At 40.7% G+C, this 23,415-nt stretch overlaps 2 protein-coding genes across 2 annotated transcripts; both read right to left on the bottom strand.

Moving 5' to 3' along the window:
• Nucleotides 1–893: 893 nt before the first annotated feature.
• Nucleotides 894–7,817, bottom strand: LOC148103219 (putative C-type lectin domain family 20 member A). The gene is made up of 4 exons (XM_087839070.1): nucleotides 7,778–7,817; nucleotides 1,621–2,004; nucleotides 1,182–1,526; nucleotides 894–1,096 (listed from the first exon to the last, which is right to left on the bottom strand). Exons 1-4 carry the CDS (start codon nucleotides 7,815–7,817, stop codon nucleotides 894–896), a joined length of 972 nt encoding a protein of 323 aa, XP_087695196.1.
• A 6,470-nt stretch (nucleotides 7,818–14,287) lies between these two features.
• Nucleotides 14,288–22,807, bottom strand: LOC148103218 (putative C-type lectin domain family 20 member A). The gene is made up of 5 exons (XM_087839068.1): nucleotides 22,735–22,807; nucleotides 15,111–15,494; nucleotides 14,671–15,015; nucleotides 14,497–14,585; nucleotides 14,288–14,413 (listed from the first exon to the last, which is right to left on the bottom strand). Exons 1-5 carry the CDS (start codon nucleotides 22,805–22,807, stop codon nucleotides 14,288–14,290), a joined length of 1,017 nt encoding a protein of 338 aa, XP_087695194.1.
• Between the last annotated feature and the right edge of the window lie 608 nt (nucleotides 22,808–23,415).

The following is a 23,415-nucleotide window of genomic DNA, read 5'->3' as shown; positions in this document are numbered from 1 at the left end:
TGCTTTGCAACTGCACTCCATTGAAAACGATGATCCACATTTATATCAGGTAAGGTTTGGGACTGTTATGGTCTCATTGATAGCTGTTACTTGTTCAATCAGTTGTTTAATCTCTGTCTCTTTTCCACAGCATGTCTTTATCCTGTTTTCCTTCTCTCACCCAAACCGGTCGCAGCAGATGGCCCCGCCCCTCCCTGAGCCTGGTTCTACCAAAGGTTTCTTCCTGTTAAAAGGGAGTTTTTCCTTCTCACTGTCGCCAAAGTGCTTGCTCATGGGGGGTCATATGACTGTTGGTTGTATGGTTTATTTTCTCTGAATTTATTATTGTAGGGTCTACCTTAAAATATAAAGCACCTTGAGGTGACTTATTTTGGTGCTATATAAGTAAAATTGAATTGAATTGAACTGAATTCATGGCTGTTACAGTTTTCAAACAGTAGAAGTAGAAACAGGACATAAACAGTACAATGTTGTCTTTTCCACCCTGACCTCCTCAAGCAGATCTCTGAGTCTCCTCAGCAGAGGTTGCTGTCACAATGAAACAGAACTATGGATCCTAATAAACTTCACACAGACAAAGCCTGTGCAGTGACGTCCACAGAAGGACAGAGTCTAAAGTGTTGAAAGAGACGCTGCAAAAATAAAAGAGACTAGAGCCTATGAGGAAAACCAATGAGTGGACCTCTGATTAAAGAATTTCTACCAAACTACAACTGCAGCTGAACAAATGAGCTGTTGGTGGAACTTTACACTCTGAAATATTGAAAGATTTAAAGGATGAGACAGCTCAGCACAGCATGTTATTAACTTCACACATGAAGTAGTTCAGTCGAGTCAGACTTCATGGTCGTCATGGTAACTCTGGACTTTCCTCCAACGAATCCTGAAGTCTGTCAGTCCTTTTGACAGCATGAGGCCTGACAGCTGGACAAAATGTGCAGATGATGAAAAACATGAAGCATAGTTTGAACTTGTGTCAAGTTTGTGTTTGTGACTGAACTGCTGACCTGCTGTGAAACCTGCTGCTGGATCTCTGTGCTGTGCATGTCTGCCTCTGACTGAAGCTTCATTTTCATAACTGTTTGCTTTGTCACTGCTAAAAATGAACCACATATAAAAACACAAACATCAGTGTTTTACATGATGACAGGATCTTACAGTGTTTGCATTCTGGACCTCACCTGTGAAACAGAAAAAGGGGAATCTGCTGCCACAGTTGCCATCATTCAATTTCCCTGACATTAAATGCAAATCTCCACAGTATTCAACTGAACCGTAGTTATTAGGCTCAGAAGGCCCCCAGTTAGTGAATGTGGAGGTTGTGTTGTCAGACCAGAAGGCCCAGGGATCCCTGTAGGGACCAATCCACACATACTGAGCCCCTGATCCATTCAAAGTGAGCGTGATGTTGGATTTCTCCTCTTTGCTTCTTATACTGGTCAGGTCTGTGTGGTATGTCCTGCAGTACGACTGAGCCGCTGACCAGGAGCGGCTCTCCTTCACTAAAATGTAACTTGTACTGCTGGCTGTGAAAGATTCAACAAAGGATTCATTTTGAGACACACATTATGATTCTCATAAAATTGTAGGGAAACTATGCCAACAAATCTTTTTTCCTACCATTGTAACACAGGAAAGGGTAAGAAGCTCCACAGGGTCTATCATTCATCTGTGTTTGTCCCTGAAGAGCCACACAGTATTCCTTTGCATATGCACAGTCTGGTTGGCCGTTAGCCCAGATCAGAAATTCATGTTTACTGCCAACATAAAAAAGTTTTTCCTCCATGGACCACTTCCAGCTGTAACGATCATCATAGAGCCCTATCCAAGCCCAATCATTGATCCTTGGTGACATTGAGAAAAGCAGCTGGTTGATGTTGCTGTTGTAGATGGTGACCAAGTCAGTGAAGTGTTCTCTGCAGTAACTCTGAGCTTCAGTCCAAGTCATTTTCTGGTTCACAAAGTGGTATTCTCTGGAGTGGGGAGGAAGAGTGGAAAGTCCTCCTGAAATTTTATTGTGGAAAATGTTAAAAGAATCATTGGAAAAAGACTTAAAAATGTAACCCCTTTAAATAGTTATACTGTTTGCAACCTAACAAGAGGAAAGAAATAACAATGTATAAATGCTTTATTTAGTACTTCTGTAGATTTCTTTCAAGTATTTTACTTTTACTAATTACATTTTTAATAGATTTCTGTCCTTTCATTTGTATGATGTTTGGCTTATTACATTTCTTGGTTCAAACCATTTGTCTAGCGTGGGTCTCTGTCAGTCGTGTACTTCCTGTTTTATTTTGACATTTCTGCTCTATGCTCAGCCTCTGTTCCCCATCTCATCACTAATTAGTGCCAGCTGTGTTTCCCTTCTGTCTCCCATTTCCTGATTAGTAAGTCATGTATTTTAGTCCTCTGTCATCCCCTGTTTGTTGTTGTGTCATCCCTCATGCTGTGTGCTTCCCTGTGTGCCTCTCCATGAGTTTAGTTCATATTATCTCAGTATCTTTTTTGTATTGTTTTTCTTTTGAGGCAGCAATAAAGCTGCTTTTGAGTTTACGCTTTCGCCTCCGTGAAGTCTGCTTCTGGGTCCAATCTTTTCTTATTCTTCCAATACCTGCTTGGTTAACATTCACATCTAAAACAATAACAATGAGAAACTTCATGTAGTCCAGTTATTGCAACAAAAGTGAAACTAAAGAGCAAAAAATTAAACAGGACACTGTGCTCCAATACACTAATCCAGACTCTTGAGTCTCTAACTTGGTGAAAAGACTGCTACTAATGAGGAGGTGTGTAAAGTATTAGTTGTAACCAATGACAAGCCAGTTGTTCACAGTCACTCATGGATCAATCCCATGACCCTCAATTGGCGAGCATATCTGAACTGAGCAGGACATTGTGAGCACCATTTCTAGAATTCTGTGACGCAGAAATGGAAGTTCAGCATCGTGGAAGAGGAGTGAGGATGCAGGGGGGACAAAACAGGGAAAGAGGGAGAAGATGCCAAATACATTAGGCAGATTCCTAATAAAATTAGGGCAACATTTGTTGACCATGTTGTCAATCACAGCCTCACAATGGATGAGGCTGGTCAGAGGGTGCAACCAAATGTCGGAAGAACCACTGTGAATTCAATCATTCAAACATTTCATAGGGAGAACAGGTATGTATAGTATGGGACAGTAATCCAACATCTCATAATATCTCATGTTTAGTGTGCATTACTGTAATTTTACTGTAATCTGCACCACAAAGGATTGAACAGCAACCTTGCAGAGGTGGAAGAGGGCCCCCTTTTACCCCGCAGCAAGAGGAAGCCATTTGTGCAATGGTGATTGCAAACAATGCAATAAAGTTGAAAGAAATCCAAAGAGGATAGAGGATAATGTTGTATTTGGCAATACTGCATCTGTGTCAATTGCAACAATGGACAGAGTTCTCAAGAGAAAAGTAATGTGCATGAAATAATTGTACAAAGTGCCATTTGAACGGAAAAGTTAAAGAGTGAAGGAGATGGGTCACCATTATGTACGGGTTAAACATGTCTTCTATGTATACTCTAATGTTCAGCACTGTAAACTGTTTTACTTTGTGTAGTTTTATGCTTAGCAATAGACTAGCAATTCTGTACATATATTCACAGAACATACAAAATGCATTATGTTACACAGAAAAAGTTGTTACATTTCTGTCTTTCTCTCTCTCTCTCTGTCTCTGTCTCTCTCTCTCTCTCTCTCTCTCTCTCTAAAATGTGTAAAAGTAGCTGGAAGCCAGGGAACCACTGCACACATTCACATCTGTTGATGAGGTGGGTTTCAACCTGGCCAAAGGCAGAAGTCATGGAAGAAATCACATTGGACGAAGAGCAACCACTGATGTCCCAGACCGGTACGGTGGGAATGTTACAATGTATGCAGCCATCTCAGACAAAGGTATCCTCACCGATGTTCCCCTTTTTGGTCCATACAATACACAGCATCTCTTGACCTTTTTAGACACTCTTTACAGGGACATAGTCCCTGAGAATGAGAGGGGTGGAGGCCAACTCAACAAGTACGTTGTTGTGTGGGATAATGTCCACTTTCACCACTCACATCTGGTCATAAAGTGGTTTGCAGTGCATGACATAATGCTGGTTTAACATCTCCCTCCCTGCTCCCCGTTTCTTAATCCAATAGAGGAGTTTTTCTCTGCCTGGAGGTGGAAGGTTTATGACCGACATTCACATGCACAAATGGCCCTGCTAGCAGCCATGGATGCAGACGACATCACAGAGTCATGCAGAGGGTGGATTCGCCACTCCAGGAGATACTTTCCTCACTGCATTGCAAGGGATGATATCTGTTTTGATGTAGATGAAATTATGTGGCCAGACAGACAGGAATGTCTGGATGTGCCAGAATGATTTGCGTATATTCAGTTACAATATGTACTGTTATATTGTTCACATTTGTGCACAGCTCTACCAAAAGGGTGTTTTTTATGATTATTCTAAATAAGTGACTGTAGAGTATTTTTCCTTTGCACAATGTTGTAGAATTACAAACAGCCTACACAGTAAAAATGTGAAATATACGTATTCACTGTCTTAAACTCACTTACTCCACTAACTACAGGAATGTCTAACTGTACTGTGGATTTTACTGTAATTAGCTGTACAAAAAGTGTACATTTCTGTCTTGAGCATTTTCAGGTGATGACCTTTTGGCATTGGAAAACACTGAGAGAATACTGTGAACTGTCATAATGAAAAAATGACAAAGCCATTTGACTATCTTTTTCATAAAGATGTCAAAACTTATCATTTTGATGACACTGGCAGTTTCGTTGGCATGAATACTTGCTTTTGAGGAATGGATTAAAGATTTTGAGCAAGTGACCTGTTTTTACATGTTATCCACTGGGTTTTGCAGTTTGCACCAATTGTTTTGAGAAATACACTAACTGCTGTTCAAATGTTAATAGTTATGTGAGAAAAGCACCAAACCAACTGAGAAAAACTGTAATCAGGACCAGAGATGGGCAGTAACGCGTTACGATTACTTTTTTCAAGTAACGAGTAAAGTAAGGGATTACTAATGCAAAAACGTTATTAGATTACTGTTACTTACCCGTAAACATGCTGCATTACTGCGTTACTAAAACCGTGATTTTCTTGTGAGAGTGTCTCATGACAATGACGTAAGCGAGTGCCACGTTCGTGACAACAGCTGCGTGTAGATCAACAATGGATAATATATCGAGTGCGGGAGAGAGTATGAGCGTGTAGCGTATAAAGCGTGGAAGTACTGACCTTGCTTTGAGTTTGATTCCTTAAAAAGCAGTGTTGGGTAAGTTACTTTAAATTTGTAACTTAGTTACATTACTAGTTACTTCTATCAAAAGTAACTCAGTTACTTCAAGTTACTCGTTACTTTCAAAGTAACGAGTTACTAGGGAAAGTAACTTTGGTTTTACTCTCTTGTTAATGTGTTGCTTCCATAACTTTGCCAGTCTTCTAGCTTGCTTACTTGCCACAAGTGCACTGTGCCACCTACCAATAGAAAGGAAAAGATAAGGTGCATATTTCCACGAGAGAAACCCCACGCCTGGACCGTTGTTGACCGCTGCCATGATTCTAGCCTACGTCACAGCGTCATGTGGCTTTTTACATCCAACACAAAAACTGCAGTCGTGGTGCTTTCGATTGTACTCAGAACTTGGAAAATCTGCCTTCCGAATAGGAAGATGTAGGTAACACCAGACTGCAGATGAGCTGCATACAGGGCTGGACTGGGACAAAAAATCGGCCCGGGCATTTTGACTAGAGACCGGCCCACCATTATAAGAAAAATCATCAAGCCTTTGAATGAAAACAAACACTGTTGGGACAGTGATGTTCACTTTTTTGATGGTATATATGTATCAATCTATCAATTGTTTGTTATAAGATTCAGATAATTATTTTTTAAAAGCGAGACATTTTAAATGAGAATAAGAAAGAAAAGTATTTCCTTGTGCCCCCCTTTCCCTGTTAATGCCCTACACTGTAAAAAAAAAAAAAAAAACTTAAAAAAACAGTAATATTCTGGCAGCTGCGGCGCCAAAATACTACCGTAAAATAACAGAAAATAACTTCCTCATAAAAATACGGTTATTTCCAGTAATGACAATACAGTTTGTTGCGCTAATTTTACATAGGATCTTGCCTTTTCATGTGATTTTAAACATTAAATTAGGAACATGTTAATGTGATTAAACAATTAAATTATCTATAAATAGGAAAAAAAAATCTTAAAAAAACAGTAATATTCCAGCAGCTGGGGCGCCAAAATACTACCGTAAAATAACAGAAAATAGCTTTCTCATGAAAATACGGTTATTTTCAGTAATGAAAATAGAGTTTGTTGTGCTAATTTCACATGGGATTCTGCCTTTTCCAAGTGCTTTTAGACATTAAATTATGAACATTTTAACGTGATCAAACAATGAAATTACCTATAAACAAGGTCAATGAATGTGGCAATATGAATCATAATACGTAAATGTACAGATATATACAGTTAACAGTTGGTTTAAATAATAATGGATTGCATGCCCTGGGACAGACTGACAGAGGCAAGGCTGCCATATTGCACCATCGGCCCCTCTGGCCATTGCCAGTAGGCAGTAGGTGAAGTGTCTTGACCACGGACATAATACCGAGAGTGTCCGAGCCGGGGCTCGAACCAGCAACCTTCTAGTTGGTGTTATTTGTTATTTGTTATTTGTCTCTCAGAAACAGTTCATAACTTCCCTTCAACTCATTCATGTCACCTAAAAAGTAAACCTGTTTCTCCATCACCTGTTCAGCTCTGATGATTCAGTAAGGACATCTCCTGGTTTCATCTTCATGTTTCCCTCTCACCAGATAACCAAACCGATATCATGAACAGCAGCTTTTACAGTTGTGGCTCCAGCAAACATCAGCTGATACTAGAAACTAATATTAAAAAATTCTAACAACAGCTGATCAAGCTTAAACGTGCTGCTGTTGTTTAACGTGACCTCCGCTGGTTTTCTCTTTCTGGCGCAAAGTGGGCGATAAACAAACAAGAGAGAAAAGCCGATCAGCTGATCATTGATCAGTTTTTATGATTGAAGTAGAAACAGGAGAGAATGAGAGAAGAAGAGGCAGCTGTGCAGCAAACACAGAAAAACTCCAGCTTTGTGTCTTTTTCATTGCAGCTGAAGTACTGGACAAACTGCGTTCCTTTTCACCTCTAAGTTTACAGTTTACAAGTTTAAGTTTAAGTTTACATACCTAACTTATTTAGTACCAGTACCAATGTAGGTACATTCATTCTCTGAAGCATATCAGCCAGTTCTTTCCCTTTACAGTCATAGTCTCTATATTTAAAACCCTTACTCTCAGCCTTTACCTCTCACTATTTACACATATTCCCCTGTCCTCCTCCTTTGTCTAAGCCCAGCAGTTTGTAATGGCACTGTTATTAGCAACTGTTAACTCAGGGCACATCCAGTATGGAAATTATATATATATATATATATATATATATATATATATATATATATATATATATATATATATATATATATATACAAGTATTAACAAAGGAAGATAATTTTACATTAATGCAGGTGTTGTGGTACGAGGAGATAAAGATTTTCTGACTGTTCTTGTGGTTGATGTGTTAATAAAAGAAACTGTACATGTAATCTGATTACCCAAATGACATCAGTCTGTCTCTGTGTGTATATAGGCTGCATTTCACATGTTTAAGATATTAATATTACTGACCTGAGAGCAGCAGGATGAGCAGTAAACAGGTTTCTTCCATTCTTTACTTCTGTATAATAGATAGTCATCATGATTACTATTGTACTGCAATTATTATTGATAGTGTTTATTATTTAAGGTTTCTTGTCTCCAGTCTAATAATTTGCTAAATATATAGTTTATATGCATATCAGAAATAATTCTATTCAATAATTTTTAAATATTCCAAAACTATCATGTCTTAAGAATGGTTGCAATCATCATTTCTAGGTTTTAGAATAATCTTTAGAATATAAACATATCCAAGAATATAACTTTAGATTAATGATGCATATCTTACCTGACAGCTTATCTTCTCCTCTGTTGACTGAAGCTGACTTTTAAGAAGGTCTTTGTTTGTTCTTTTCATATATTTAACTGTCAAATGAGGAAACAAGAAGGGAGTGACCTCTCTGAAGAAACACACTTTTATCTAAACGATTATTGTATGTTCTGAGCTCTGACCAGTTTATTGATTATCCCCTTAGCTTCTCTAATTGGAGATCTTACGAAAAATTGTTAAACATGAAAATGTTTCAATTCAATGCTTCAAACTGAATACTGTACATGTAAATGTTTGATATCTTCAAGTGGGCCTATCTGTAATTTTCAGAAAGGTAACACGTGGACATGCAGGTATGTTCTATAAAACCTTTGAGGCAACAAGTTTTCTGAGTCTATACAGTCATCAAATGTTTTTCCAGTGGCATCAAAGTGTTAAACTTTTATTTAACATGTTTCAAGGCATTTTATAATGCTCATGTTTCAAAGACGTTTATTGACAATAAAACAACTACATGTAGTTCTGGAAGTGGTGTCACTCCCACAACTACATATTATGGTATTTTTGGCCATGTGACCATATCTGTGCTTTTTAAAAACCAGGAATTCTGTAAATGACGTGCCTCAGTGATTAAAGAAACACACACAAGGTTACGCTAAAATGATTCTGCTTCACCAACATGCAAATCATTAGGAAAATCAGCTGTTAAATATGAAAAGAAGCAAATAAGCTCAGACGTGGTTCTCGGAACAGACATAGTTGTTAGGAGGAACAAGTGAGGAAGGATTGTAGAGTCTGTGTCTCCATGATTCAGTTTGTTAGTGAACCTAAGGGATGGGAATGCTTAGGCCTCTAAATCCTAACCAGTCGCTGGCTTTAGACAGGAAACAACATCTGTAAAACCTGAAAAACTGAAAGCAGCGACTCTGTGCTTTTCAGTAAGATTTGGGTGAACCATATACTTATTTTGATTTTGAATTTTTCATCTTTAAACCATGAAAGGGGAAATGTACTGACATCATTGATAGTCACCTGCTAGTCTCGTTCTGTCCTATCATTAATTTTATGGAAACATGCAGGTGAGAAAAGTCGCAGAAAATTTGAAGCTGTTGCTTTGTTTCCTGTTTTGGTGAATTAATGGCCTGATCATGTTGAGTACTCGGGTAAGAGCTACAGAGAATGGAGTTTATAAGCCACAGGAGGACAGGAATCTAGGGAAGAATTTTCAGTCATTTTTCCAGGAGATTCACCTGAAGACAGACGAGAAGGCCGAGCTACTAACAGAGCAGGATGCAAGGAAATGGAGTAAGAAACAGGGAGCTTGATCACGATCACGAAGGTGAAAAGAATCAGAGGCACGAGCTGGTGACTGGAATAAGAAATGGTTGTTAGGATTGAACCAGGAAAATTCGCCCCAAAGGGGAAGCAGCAAGGGAAAGATGGTCCACCTTATTACTTATTAGTACTACATGGGTAAGATTAAAGCTTTAATAATCGAAGCAACTCAACATGACTGCTCTTGTAAACTGGCACCATATAAATGTATTTAATTCATTTACTGGTTTGATAGTTTCTAGAGCCTCAGTTATAGACTTGTGGGGGCCATACCATTACTTTCAGTACTTCTTGTTCTTCTTTACGCTGAAGATACTTCTTAATGACTTTGGCTTTGGGTTTTGGGTTGTTGTCCTGCTGCTGAATAAATTTGGTGCCAATAAACAATCATTTATATATTTATATTCTTTCTTTACAACAATCTTTTTTAAAACCTGCCTAAAATGTTTATTATTAATAATAATAATAATAATAATAATAATAATAATAATGGATTGGATTTATATAGCGCTTTTCAAGGCACCCAATGCGCTTTACAATGCCACTATTCCTTCACTCTCGCATTCACACACTGGTGGAGGCAAGCTACAGTCGTAGCCACAGCTGCCCTGGGGCAGACTGACAGAAGCGCAATAATGTAGGTATAAATATAAATATACATATTAATACAAAAGGACAAGTATGTGTGCAAACATGTGTTGTGGTGTATTAAAGTGACAGGATGCATTAAGGTGATTAATTCTCTTCCACATGTGTGGACTTGACCCAAAAGGATTAATTCAAGAGTCTAATAGCAGCTGGAAGGAACGACCTCCTGTAACATTCCCTCAGACAGCGGGGTGGAAAGAATCTGCAGCTGAAAATGCTCTTCAGATTGTCCAGTGTGTTATGGAGTGGGTGGGAGTCATTGTCCATGATTACCAGCATTCTGTCACTGATCACCTCCTCCAGGGTGCTGAGCTTCATGCAGACAACAGACTCAGCCTTCCTGATGAGCTTGTTCAGTCTGTTTGCGTCCTTTGCTTTGATGCTTGCACCCCAGCACGCCACAGTGAAGAAGATGGCGCTCACAACAACAGATAAAACATATAGAGCAGCCTGAAATCAGTTTTCATCACCCACTGAAGGAGTCTCAACTCACTAAGTGTCTGAATACAAAACTGTGGCATTTATCACAGTACATGCTTTACACCTGAAATACTGAGCTCTTTGCTGGTTGCACATCATGAGTCTAACTCATTATTCATCAACTTCAAAAATACACAAGAACAACCTCCCTCAAAATATTAGGCAGACATGCTCTGTGGATGTTTTCAAAGCTAAATTTAAAACCCACTTGTTCATCCTATCCGACGTGTCTTTATTCCATGCCTAAAGTTTTTACTGGTTCTTTTTGTTGTTGATTTTTTTATCTGTTTTTAAACTGTATTGTTTTTATTTATTTATTCTCTTTACCTTCAAATAGCTGTTCAGCACTCTGATTGAAAGCATTTGATAATACAATTATTATTTGTATTAGAAATGTGGAAGACATGAAGATGTATCCCATGCTATAATGTCTAACTCCCACCACTGGATTTTTGCATAATGACGGATTTGTTTAACCTGCAAAATCAGTGGCTGAAAGTCTATAAGCCTCTGAATCTACAAACACATGAAGTTTTGGCAGAGTTTTCCACATCTTAAAATCCTACTGTTGGTCTCTCATTAATCCCCTGTAGCACTATAATGATTTCATGAGTAATTGACTGATACTCCACATGGACATCTACATATTCTCCAACCTGTGACATTGTTAAAGGACTGTGGCTGTGATGCATTACAGCTAAGAGAATAATACAGATATATCATCTCTAAAGCAGTTATATGTGTATTGTTTATGACTTCTCATGTCCATATGGAATATGTTTTATACTCTTTGATATCGCTGCTCTCCATCAGTGGCCTGTTCTTTCTCTGTTACTCTCCTTTAGCCATCATCATCATTGGGTGTCCATCACTGGTAACTCACTGGTGTCATAATCCAAACAACGTAGGATTATGCATTTGTATTGGGAGAGGTAAGAAGTCAGTTACTGCTATATACTAAAATCTAGGTGATGTCATTTAAGTCAGCTGTTAAATATGAAATATTTAACAGCTAACATATTTGCCATTTTCACCTTGTGTGTTACTTTTCAATAAACCTCCTTTGCACCTCCATGAGTGCCTGCACTTGGATCTTCATTTATTTTCTCCACACGGCTTATCCCATTCGCCGTGACATTAAGTTAACATTACAGCACTATAAATTGTGAGTAATGCCTTAAGTTCAAGTCTGCAAAAATACAGACTCACAGAAAAATATTCAAGAGAATTTTATGAGGCCTCAGGTTCAGGTTGTCCTCTGGTACAACATTCAGCCTCCATGTCTGGGCAGGGACATTGGGATTAGACCTTTTACTAGCATTGATAAAAGTTATATATTACAAACAATTCTCTTATAAAGCATAACTGCAACATTTATATATCATACTTCGCAGCACCAGTTTAACTAAACATGTAAAGATTTCTCTGGAGTTTTCAGTCAGCTGTCTTCTCTCAACCTACCTGTTTCCACTACAGCTGCTCTTTTTTAGATTGTAGAAATCACATTCAGATCTTTTTACATTTACATACCTCTGATTTTACCATGGACCTCAAACTTAGACGGAGAAAAAAAACACAGGGAAACAAAAAACTTCATCATCAAACATTGTTACGTTCATGGATCTGGAACAATGTAACCTGCTTTATTACTCACTGTAAAAACCCAGAAAGCACTCATTCATTTACTAATAGAAAAATAGTCCTTATTTTCATAAGTCCATTCCAGCTAAGCTAATGAAACAAACAAAATTGCCAATATTGGCAAGATGTAAATGTTCTATACTCAAATAATATTTTTAAATGAGAAAAGGAGCTGCACAAGGCAATAAAAAACCGATAAACCTGGATGCTTCCATATTTTTTAAATATGTATCTCTTACATTGTATTACTTTTTCTATACCTGCCTACATGGATGCATGGTTTTCAACCAAATAGCTTTTCTATTACTTGTAGCGCACAAAAACATGACTTAAACCACAGAACACATAACAACCCTTTAAAATATTACATTGAAGAAAGCTGAAAGCTACAAAAACAAAAATAGACAAACATGACAACAAAGGAGAAAACACAAGTCAAAAACTAAGATCACAACAGTAATTATGGCAACACCAGCACAAACTTTACCCATCACCTGCTCTGCTTACTACAGTTAGGTCTCTGTGACTTTGTCTGCTCCTCCAAAGTAACAGTCAAGTTAAAGTGGATACGAGGACATCCAGCATGCATTGCAACTGAACTCCATTGAAAACGATGACCCTAATTTATATCAGGTAAGGTTTGGGACTGTTATGGTCTCATTGATAGCTGTTAATTGTTCAATCAGTTGTTTAATCTCTGTCTCTCTTCCACAGCATGTCTTTATCCTGTTTTCCTTCTCTCACCCCAACCGGTCGCAGCAGATGGCCGCCCCTCCCTGAGCCTGGTTCTACCAAAGGTTTCTTCCTGTTAAAAGGGAGTTTTTCCTTCTCACTGTCGCCAAAGTGCTTGCTCATAGGGGGTCATGTGATTGTTGGGGTTTTTTTCTCTGAATTAATTATTGTAGGGTCTACCTTACAATATAAAGCACCTTGAGGTGACTGTTGCTGTGTTTTGGTGCTATATAGGTAAAATTGAATTGAATTGAATTGAATTGAATTGAAATGAATTCCTGGCTGTTACAGTTTTCAAACAGTAGAAGTAGAAACAGGACATAAACAGTACAATGTTTTGTTGTCCACCCTGACCTCCTCAAGCAGATCTCTGGCTCTCCTCACTTTCTTCTCCATCACTTGTGTAAGTCAGCAGAGATTGCTGTCACAATGAAACAGAACTATGGATCCTAATAAACTGCACACAGACTGTGCAGTGACGTCCACAGAAGGACAGAGTCTAAAGTGTTGAAAGAGACACTGCAAAACAAATCAAGAGACTAGTGTTATGGCAAATGCAGATGGACCCAGGAAGCAGAACGCATGGAGGCAGAGTTGCGGTGAAGACAGTTTATTTACAGTGAGGGGGAAGTATTTACAGGGACAAAATATATACAACAGTGTATGAATGGGGACGTGGAGCCAGGAAGTGCAGGTGACGAAAACACACACAGGTAGTGCACTCGATCTAAAAAAGGAGAGTGACGAGAATTAGGAGGGTCTTGCCCGATAACCGAGAAAAGCTTAGAGTAAACTTTACAGAGAGTTGGAGAGCTTACTTGGTACTGTTTGATGCCAAAACCTCCAGACGGAAAACAAACCAGTCGAGGCAAAATCCTAGGGAGGAAACAAAACTCCTTACAGTCACCAAAAATAATCCAAGGGCTCCAGCAGGCAGGGGCAGAATTTCAGACGCTCCAAAAAACGCCAATACTCCGACACTAGTCTTCTGTCAGGTAGCTCCTAAAGAACACTTCTCAGGAAAGCATCGGATGAGTAACAGGTGTGCCAGGTACAGTGACTCATTGCCCCGCCTACAAAAAGAAAATACAAATAAAATAAAAAAATACAAAAATACAAAAAGGGAAAAAAACACCAAAAAACACATACAAACAAAAACACCACATAACCAGAACCCAACTCCTTACAACTAGAGCCTATCAGGAAAACTAGTGAGTGGACCTCTGATTAAAGAATTTCTACCAAACTACAACTGCAGCTGAACAAATGAGCTGTTGGTGAAACTTTACACTCTGAAATATTGAAAGATTTAAAGGATGAGACAGCTCAGCACAGCATGTTATTAATTTCACACATGAAGTGGTTCAGTCCAGTCAGACTTCAGTTTTGCAGTCACCGTCCCCATCCTGCTTCTTCGACTGGTCGTCACGGTAACTCTGGACTTTCCTCCAACAAATCCTGAAGTCTGTCAGTCTTTCTGACAGCATGAGGCCTGACAGCTGGACAAAATGTGCAGATGATGAAAAACATGAAGCATAGTTTGAACTTGTGTCAAGTTTGTGTTTGTGACTGAACTGCTGACCTGCTGTGATACCTGCTGCTGGATCTCTGTGCTGTGCATGTCTGCCTCTGACTGAAGCTTCATTTTCAGCACTGTTTGCTTTGTCACTGCTAAAAATGAACCACATATAAAAACACAAACATTAGTGTTTTACATGATGACAGGATCTTACAGTGTTTGCATTCTGGACCTCACCTGTGAAACAGAAAAAAGAGATTTTGCTGCCACAGTTGCCATCAGCCCATTTCCCTGACATTAAATTCATTACTCCACAGTATTCAACTGAACCGTAGTTATCAGGCTGACCAGAGATCCAGTTAGTGGATGTGGAGGTTGTGTTGTCAGACCAGGAGGCCCAGGGATCCCTGTAGAGGCCAATCCACACATACTGAACCCCTGATCCATTCAAAGTGAGTGTGATGTTGGATTTCTCCTCTTTGCTTCTTATACTGGTCAGGTCTGTGTGGTATGTCCTGCAGTACGACTGAGCCGCTGACCAGGAGCGGCTCTCCATCACTAAGATGTAACTTGTACTGCTGGCTGTAAAAGATTCAGAAAAGGTTTAATTTTGAAACACACAGACTATGAATCTCATAAAATTGTAGGACAACTAGGGCAACAAATCTTTTTCCTACCATTGTAACACAGGAAAGGGTAAGAATCTCCACAGGGTCTATCATCCATCTGTGTTTGTCCCTGAAGAGCCACACAGTATTCCTTTGAATTTACACAGTCTGGTTGGCCGTTAGCCCAGATCAAAAATTCATGTGTAATGCCAACATATAAAAGTTTTTCTTCCATGGACCACTTCCAGCTGTAACGATCATCATTGAGCCCTATCCGAACCAAAGCATTGATCCTTGGTGTCATTGAGAGAAGCAGTTGGTTGATGTTGCTGTTGTAGATGGTGACCAAGTCAGTGAAGTGTTCTCTGCAGTAACTCTGAGCTTCAGTCCAGGTCATTTTCTGGTTCACAAAGTGGTATTCTCTGGAGTGGGGAGGAAGAGTGGAACGTCCTCCTGAGAAAAATGAAAAGTTGTTATTGTTGAGTTTTTATTGTTAGACGAATAACTGAAAATACTGAAAAAACTATTGAAATAGTCACACTATATGGAGCTATCCAGAGGTTAGAAGTAACAAAGTCTAAATATGTTTTTTTATAATACGTAAGTAGAATTTGTTACAAACGAAAATGTTACATTTTTTACAAAGATTTCTCTCCTTTTAGTTTGTATAATATTTGGTTCAACACATCTGGGGGAAGTTTCACATCACTATGTGACGTTAAACATGAAAGTTCTTTGAGTCTAAATGGAGGAATGATAACACATAAAAGAAAGTCCTGCTGGTGAATGAGTTATATTTTAAAATTTATTTTTCTCTTCTCTGTAGTTAAACTGCAACAAGGATGTGTAGTGCAACCACGTACAACTAATATAATAAATCTAATAATACATTTATTACAACATTTTTGGAACACCAATCGTACGCCGTTGCCAACAGGCCAGGTGATGTGTTTGGAACCCAAGCTACCCAATTAAAAGCGATTGTGTTCTTAACTGGGCAGACGCTCCTGCTATGACTGATCCCGCTTCAGATAGAATACGCTATGGCCTTCAGGACCTGGTCATTTCGCCAGCGATATTGCCTGTTAAGTCTAATTGTTGAATGTTGTCATTGTGTTTCTTAAATTTGTAAGGTCTTAGTTCAATCTATAGGATCAAGACATTCCTTTGATCCTGACCACCTCTCCAGCCACTCTGTGCTGGGGGAGGTTTTATTGCAGATACGTCCTAACTTGAAGGTCTGTTTCTTGTGTTGTAAGCTTCCTGCTTTTATGATCCTTTTGGTGAGCAGGAGGTCACACAAACGCACCCCCAGGACACACACACACACACACACACACACACACACACGTTCTTGCACATGCATACACATACACACACGTACACACACAAATAGTGCCTTGTCTTTGTAACCAAGAGGGGTCTTACGAGGGGAGGTGCTTTTTCTGTGATGAGTATTGTAACAGTTTGTCAATAAATAGCTGCGAGGGAAGCTGCTCTTTGAAGAATTTGAGTTTGGAGTCAGGTGAGGAGCGTGAGCTCCGAGAGCTGGTTCTGACCCAAAACTTCCCTCGTTAGCGAGTTGTTCTGTTATGTCTTGTGTTCTTCATGAGGAATAAGTCTCTAAACTAGCTGGGTATGTGGAAACACCGACCCAACATTGCCCTTCGCACAGGGCTTTTGGGCAGCAGTTTAGAATGTGTTGAAGAGGTTAGATGAACTTGGTAGCGCGTTGTATACGACCTGGATCATGTGAGATTATTATGCTGTCATATGTTATCCTATGCCTGTAATCGAAATAAGTGAATCATGATACTGCTGTAAGCTACACCATACCTCTTATTATAGCGAGTATAATCAGTATGTAGTTTTAGTTTGCATTATACTTCTGAATTAAAAATAATGTGAAAATCATTCGATTTATTAGATAGGTTTGTATTATCCTACACTGTTGATTTACTGTGAATGAATTACACTGTTTCATGACATTTCATACTGCTGAGTTAAGAAGAGAATACTGTGTGCAGAGAGCACAGAGCACATTCCTCAGGAGCTTCACCCCCACCTTTGTTGGAAGTAGAAAAACAGGGAGCCAAGGTCATAGCTCAGGCTCACCGAGAGTTAGAAAGTATATGGATGTTTAGGTTTTCACGACTAGGTGGGGGCCATCAGAGGCTATACGAGTTTGAATAACCCTCCTTCAGCCCAAGGATTAAAAGAATTGGGAGGATTTAACAATTTGGTGCCGTGACCCGAATCTTTGGCGTGCTGAGGAGGGCAGATTTGGCCTGTGGTGAGATCGTGAGGCGAGGCGAGCAGAGGACCGGTCCAAATATAAAAAGGTAAGCACATTGTATTATAAATACCAAATGTGCATATTGGAAATCCTAAATTAGTCTGTTCACTGAGTTACACGCATTTTCACATTAAATTTTGTAGGTGTCTGGTTTTTGGCACGAGATACTAACATCATAAGTTGGGGCTGAATTTCAGTGTCATAGGAACTGGCTCTAGCAAGAAACTAAAAACATTCTATGTTGAGAGTTGCAGCCCACATTACCTTCCACATTTAACTTTGTTTATGACTGGCTTTTGTGGCAAGAAACTGTAAGTTGAACCCAGAGGTTTCTGTGTGTGTTTCTGGACTAGAACAAGACACATTTTAAAATCAAAGGTTGAGTTGTATATTAGTTAAGAAGGTTGAATTACTCGCTTCAGTGGTAGAAATTGTTCATTGCTTTGTGCCTGTCCCCTGACGAGTGTGTAAAATTAAATAAGAAAGAGGAAAAGAGGGCAATTTGGAGCCACATAGAGATAGACGGGCGTAATTGGGTACAATACTCTATCGTGTAAAAAGAAAAAAAACCGTGAGAAGTAAGTAGTTGGGTGAAACATGTCAGGTTTTAAGGTAGACGTGGAGAAAGGGTAAATGCAGGGAGAGTGGAAAACTTTTGAGAAGCAAAGAGAGGAGCTGGTGAGGGTGCTGAAGGTCACGCGACCTGAGAAGGCGCCAGAGAAAAACTTGGAGATTGTAGCTATGGCAAAGGAGATTAAAGAGCTGTGTGACCAAGAAGGAGTGAAAGGTGAGTTATGAGGTTCACTAGCAAAGGTGCTCCTGGGAGCAGCACAGAAGCACCAGGAGAAAGAGCATGACATTCGCAAACAGATGGGAAAGGCCTCAACTTGGGAGAAATGGAGGCTGAAAAAACGGTTAAAAGGGCTGGAGGAGGAGAGGTGTGACGGGGTGGGCGTTGACATGCCAGGGGGTGGAACACTGGATGAAGGAGCCAAAGGAGGAGTCAAGCAAACTGCTTCCACTGTAACATTGTCCCCCACTTCATTCCCCACTGCCCCCCCCCCCACCTCCCTACCACCCTACCAGGCCCCCGCCTCTATCCTGTGTTGAGAGTTGAACAGGGCAGCATAGCACAGATCTACTGGGCGAGGCTGACCACATCAGACAGAATTTTGGCACAATACCAACTCTGGCGCCCCTGGATAATGTCCATGTCTGTTTACTCATATCCGCATGACCCCTACCACGTGACCCTGTTTTATGACCGCGAGTTCAAACTTGGGAGCTTAACTTTCAGGATATTTATGTTGGCACGGCTGGAGTGGCAGCGTTTGTGGCGCTTCCTGAAGATCGAATGAGCTGGTATAGAATGGGGGATGAAGCAGTTCCACACGTGTCGCTGGCAATACATGTCGGCCATCAAGCAAAAGATTTAGGCCCGATGGTGAGAACAGCCAGAAGGGGGTCGTGTGGTGGCAATGCGGACGGTGGGCATGTTGGCATCCCAGAGAGAAACAATTTTGTCCCACCCACAGCCACAAACAGGGAAAGAAATGTTGTCATTTCTTGGTCTTCCAGGTTACATTCCTGATTATGTGGGGAAAACCAAGCCCTTGAGGGATTTGGTGAAAGAACATGGCATGAGATTCAAGCTAACTGGAATTGGACCACTGAAGTTGACATGCAGTTTATTGAGCTTAAACAAGCTCTGGCTCGTGCAGCAGATCTAGCAATCCCTGACTATCACTCAGACTTCTTTTTGGATGTTTCTGAAACAAATGGGGTGGTGAATGGAGTTTTGTTTCAGAAAAAAGGGGGAAGGAGACAAGTGCTGATGTATATTAGCATTGGTCTTGATAACATGGAGACATGACACCCTACATGCACACAGCATGCGGCTGGGGTAGCAAAAATAATTCAGAAAGTGGCTCACATAGTGAGAGGACACCCACTGAAGGTTCTAACTACACACAGTGTGGTGGCCTATGAGAACTCACAAGCATTCACAATGGATTGTATCTGATAGGGTTAAGCTTTCCACAGCTCACTTCATGTGACCCTGTGCCCTACAGCTTGCTCCTATCTTGTCCAAGCACCCTTCTGCCGCAATTGCAACATTTGACTTGTTCGCTTCTCCTCAACTCCTGCTCACACCTCCTCAAGGATCAGCAACCGCTGCTCTTTCCCCTGTGCCTTGTCATAGTTAGGTGTTCTACTGCTACCTAAGCCTGCTCTTCCCTGAGCCACTGTGACCACCTGCAGCCTTTGCTCTAGCCTTTGACACTGCAATGTCTACAGTCTACAGATGTCTATGACTCAGCAACTCTCCTCTTCCACCCAGTCCTGACCTTGATTTCAGCCAGGGCATCCCTGAGGGGTTGCTGGACTCCCGATATTGTAGCAGCTCCCTGAATCAACTCACCATGAACTCCTCACTTAGGCTGCCAAAGGAGAGCTTCAGCTTGATGTTATGACCATACAGAGTGATGCTGGTCAGGCTTCATGGCAGTCCCAACCACCTGCGCGGAAACCTGCTGATCCTCCTCCCAAAGCAATCCACTGTTCAGATAGGGAGTTCATAGACTAAGAGGGGCCACAGAATCCAAGGGAGGATTCTGTGTTAAAGACAGGCCTTAAACTCACCGGGAAGGCCAGATTTGTCCACCACAGCAAGCCAGGTCTCCAGGTCTTTGTTAGTTGCTTGTATGGAGGCTACATCTTTTAGGCTATAGTTAAAAACCTTACCTAAGCTCTTCACGGGCGCATCAGTAAGTGATGGTATCTTGATTGTGCCCTGTGAGAAGCAATACTTAGTGGGTTTGAAGCTCATGCGAGCCCAAGAAATCATCTCCTCAAGACCCTTTAGGATCCACCTGCAACCTGGGACAGATTTAGTTGTCACCATTGAAGGAAGTCGGCGTAGTAATCCAGGATGAGGTCTCTGAACTTTTTCGGGATGTAGATGTCATCCGGGGAAGGACACATTTTGTTTTGAAGTTGTTTTGCTTTGCATGTTTGCTGTGTTTTGTTGTGTTTCTATGTGGAGTGTTTTATTTATTTCTTTGCATTGCATGTTTTAGTTATATCTGTTAAATTGTCCTGGGGAGACTCCGCCCTTCCTGTTTACTAATTTGACACACCTGAGAGGTGACAGCGGTGGTGATTTAAGGAGTGTGCGCGGCATTGGTGCAGGTTGGTGTGCAGTACGTGGCGAGGGAATGCGACGGCCAGTGCGTGGAGAGGCAGAGGGAGCTGTGCTGCTTTTGGAATAGCTGGATGCCAGAGGACGCTACGGTGGGGGATTAGTTGGCAATGGGACAGCGCCCTACCTCCCACGGCGAGACCATAGTGCTGGTGTGACACAGAAAAGCGCCGGGCGGAGTTAGGAGCTTTGCCCATTCGGGGTAAACTTTAAAACCGTTTCTGTATAATAAATTATATTTTAGTGATACAGTTTTATTACCGTTCTATTTCCTTGGCTGCTCCACTGCTCCGTCTGTTTTTTGGAGGATTTGCCTCCTGGTGAACCACCTTACATAACGCCGATTCAGTGCTTGTTCTACCAGCTTGTGGGGTATAGATCAATAGGGATTTTTCAGGTCGAGCCAAAGTACTGCCAGGTCCCCTTTATTCTCCCTGGCTTCCCTAATATGTTGTGTGAGTCTGTATGCTCCAGACACCCTGATACCACCAAGAGCCCTCCTTTCTGGACTGAATTATTGATATAGGAGTTCTACAGAAGGTAGTCTGTCAGTGGCCTAGCGACGATGTTAAAGAAGATCTTCCTTTCAACACTCAACAGCAGGATGGTTCGGAACTGTTCGATGTTTTGGGATCATTTGGGATCCTCACACCTTCTGCTTGTCTCCACTGGTTTGCTACCTTGCCCACAGAATTTTTCATATTCTGGTAAGTAGCCTTGGACAGTTCTTATAAACTTTGTAATGTACTCCATATACTACACCACTGTTTTGATTTTGTTATTTTTCAATACCTGCTTGGTTAACATTTATATTCAAACCAATAACTATCATACTAACTATCTTGCAGTACAGTCATTATAACAAAAAAGGAAATGAAATAAAAAACAAATTAAACAGGACACTATGTTCTGATACACTGATCCAGACTGATTCAGTCTCTAAGCTGGTGAACAGGATACACTTCACTGTACGCTAAATGAATACAGTAGTGATATGTCATGAGCAGCCGATGCTTTATAGTGAATCAGAAGAGTCGACTCCCATCGAATGAGAGCCGCTTCCTCACTTTTTTTTAAACAAGGTTTGTTGTGTTGCCACAGTATTTACCTGTTTAATCAAATTGGATATTTATATTTTCATATGGGAATTGATACTGCTGGTAATGGCAGTATCAATATTTCAGGATCGCTCTGCACATCACTACCTCTCAGTCAATGAGTGAGACATTAGACAGCGGTGAGGAAGAGTATCGCAAAAACACATAAATATGACTGACACCCGTAAATGAAGCAGCATCTGGCTGCAATTTAAAGAAGAAGCAGATACTCACTAAAAGGATAAACCGAATCGGCCCATCCAAGCGGAGGCATTTGATTTTCATCAATGTCAACCTCCCGATCTCGGCTTCTCTTGGCACTCCCCTTCATATTAGCTCCAGTTATCTCTAAATTTTGTTTTCATTTTCAAAGTTGTCTTGTTTTTCTCGTAAAAGAGAAATAAACTCTGTATACAGTTCACTGTCATTTGTGTTAAGTCTGCTTCTCGGTCCTGTATCTGTGAGAACATTGTTTCATGACACAGTGTGTTTATGTCAGGATCTGACGGCGCCCTGACCGGTCGACCTGCCAGTGTGTATATTTGTGTGCGTGTGTATGTGTCTCTCCTATCACCCTGTCTTCCCCTTCGGCTCCGCTGTGTGTTAGGAGGTAACCTAGCAACAGGCTACCTCCGACCCGGAAGTGCTGTCGCCCGGAGCTGCCGCTCCTGCAGCCAATCCACCAGCTGCTGCCCATCAACGACAATCTTCAGCAGGGCTACTTAATGGTGTGGCTGAGCGACAGACAGCGCTGGAGTATTGCACTAAGCCTGGTAGTGTTTTCAAGTCGCTAACGTTATAGAAGTACTGTCAGATCTTTGTATTCATTTTGCTGTCGTGTGTGTGTTCACCCAGGGATTGACGGAGGATTCACGGACACAAAGGAAGCACTTGGAGGAGAGACGGGCACTCACTACCATGCACGGGCTTACACGGAAGGAGGGACGCACTATCACCATCGTTGCACATTTTGAACTGTTGTCACCTTGCTGCACTGTAAATAAATGCACTGTCATTATTTCTGAGCTCCGCGCCTGAGTCCACTCTTTAACAACCGTGACAGTTTATAGGTTATGTTAATATATTAATATTACTGACCTGAGAGCAGCAGGATGAGCAGTAAACAGGTTTCTTCCAGTCTTTGCTTCTGTATAAGAAATATAGTGATCATGATTATTATTGTACCATTATTATCAAATATGTTTATTATGTAAAGTTTCTAATCTCCAGTCTAATAAGTTGATTAGTATATAGTTTATATGCATATTAGAGATGGACCGATCCGATATTACGTATCGGTATCGGTCCGATACTGACCCAAATTACTGGATCGGATATCGGCGAGAAATAAAAAAATGTAATCCGATCCATTAAATATCAAAAAAGCACCTCACAAAACTTGCTACATGGCGTAACTCGGCTCATAACCGTAGCACGTAGCAGCAGTGTGCATCACGTGATAGAGCGGCTGTGTGTATTTGTAGCCTAGCTAGCAAACCAGCATTTCATCTCCGAGGAAGTTTTCCCAGAGAGAAGTAAAGCAAGTGTGTAAGTTCATCTCTGAATGTCTGTAAAGCGTTCCTACGTTAAGCTTAATAACCATATCTGGAGCGACTGCCTCTCTCTCTCTCTCTCTCCTGCTGCTGCTGCTTCAATCGTGAAACTGATCAATGATCAGCTGATCGGCTTTTCTGTCGCGAGTCCGTCTCTCGTCTTAGTTTTTGGCCCACTTCTCACCAGAAAGAGGAAACCAGCGGCTGAACAACAGCAGCACGTTTA

The sequence above is a fragment of the Neolamprologus brichardi genome, chromosome 3 (genome assembly GCF_056152115.1).
Source record: "Neolamprologus brichardi isolate AB-2024 chromosome 3, ASM5615211v1, whole genome shotgun sequence".
NCBI lineage: Eukaryota > Metazoa > Chordata > Actinopteri > Cichliformes > Cichlidae > Neolamprologus > Neolamprologus brichardi.
The sequence above is the reverse complement of the archived record's forward strand: the minus strand, read 5'-3'. Positions and strand labels throughout refer to the sequence as shown.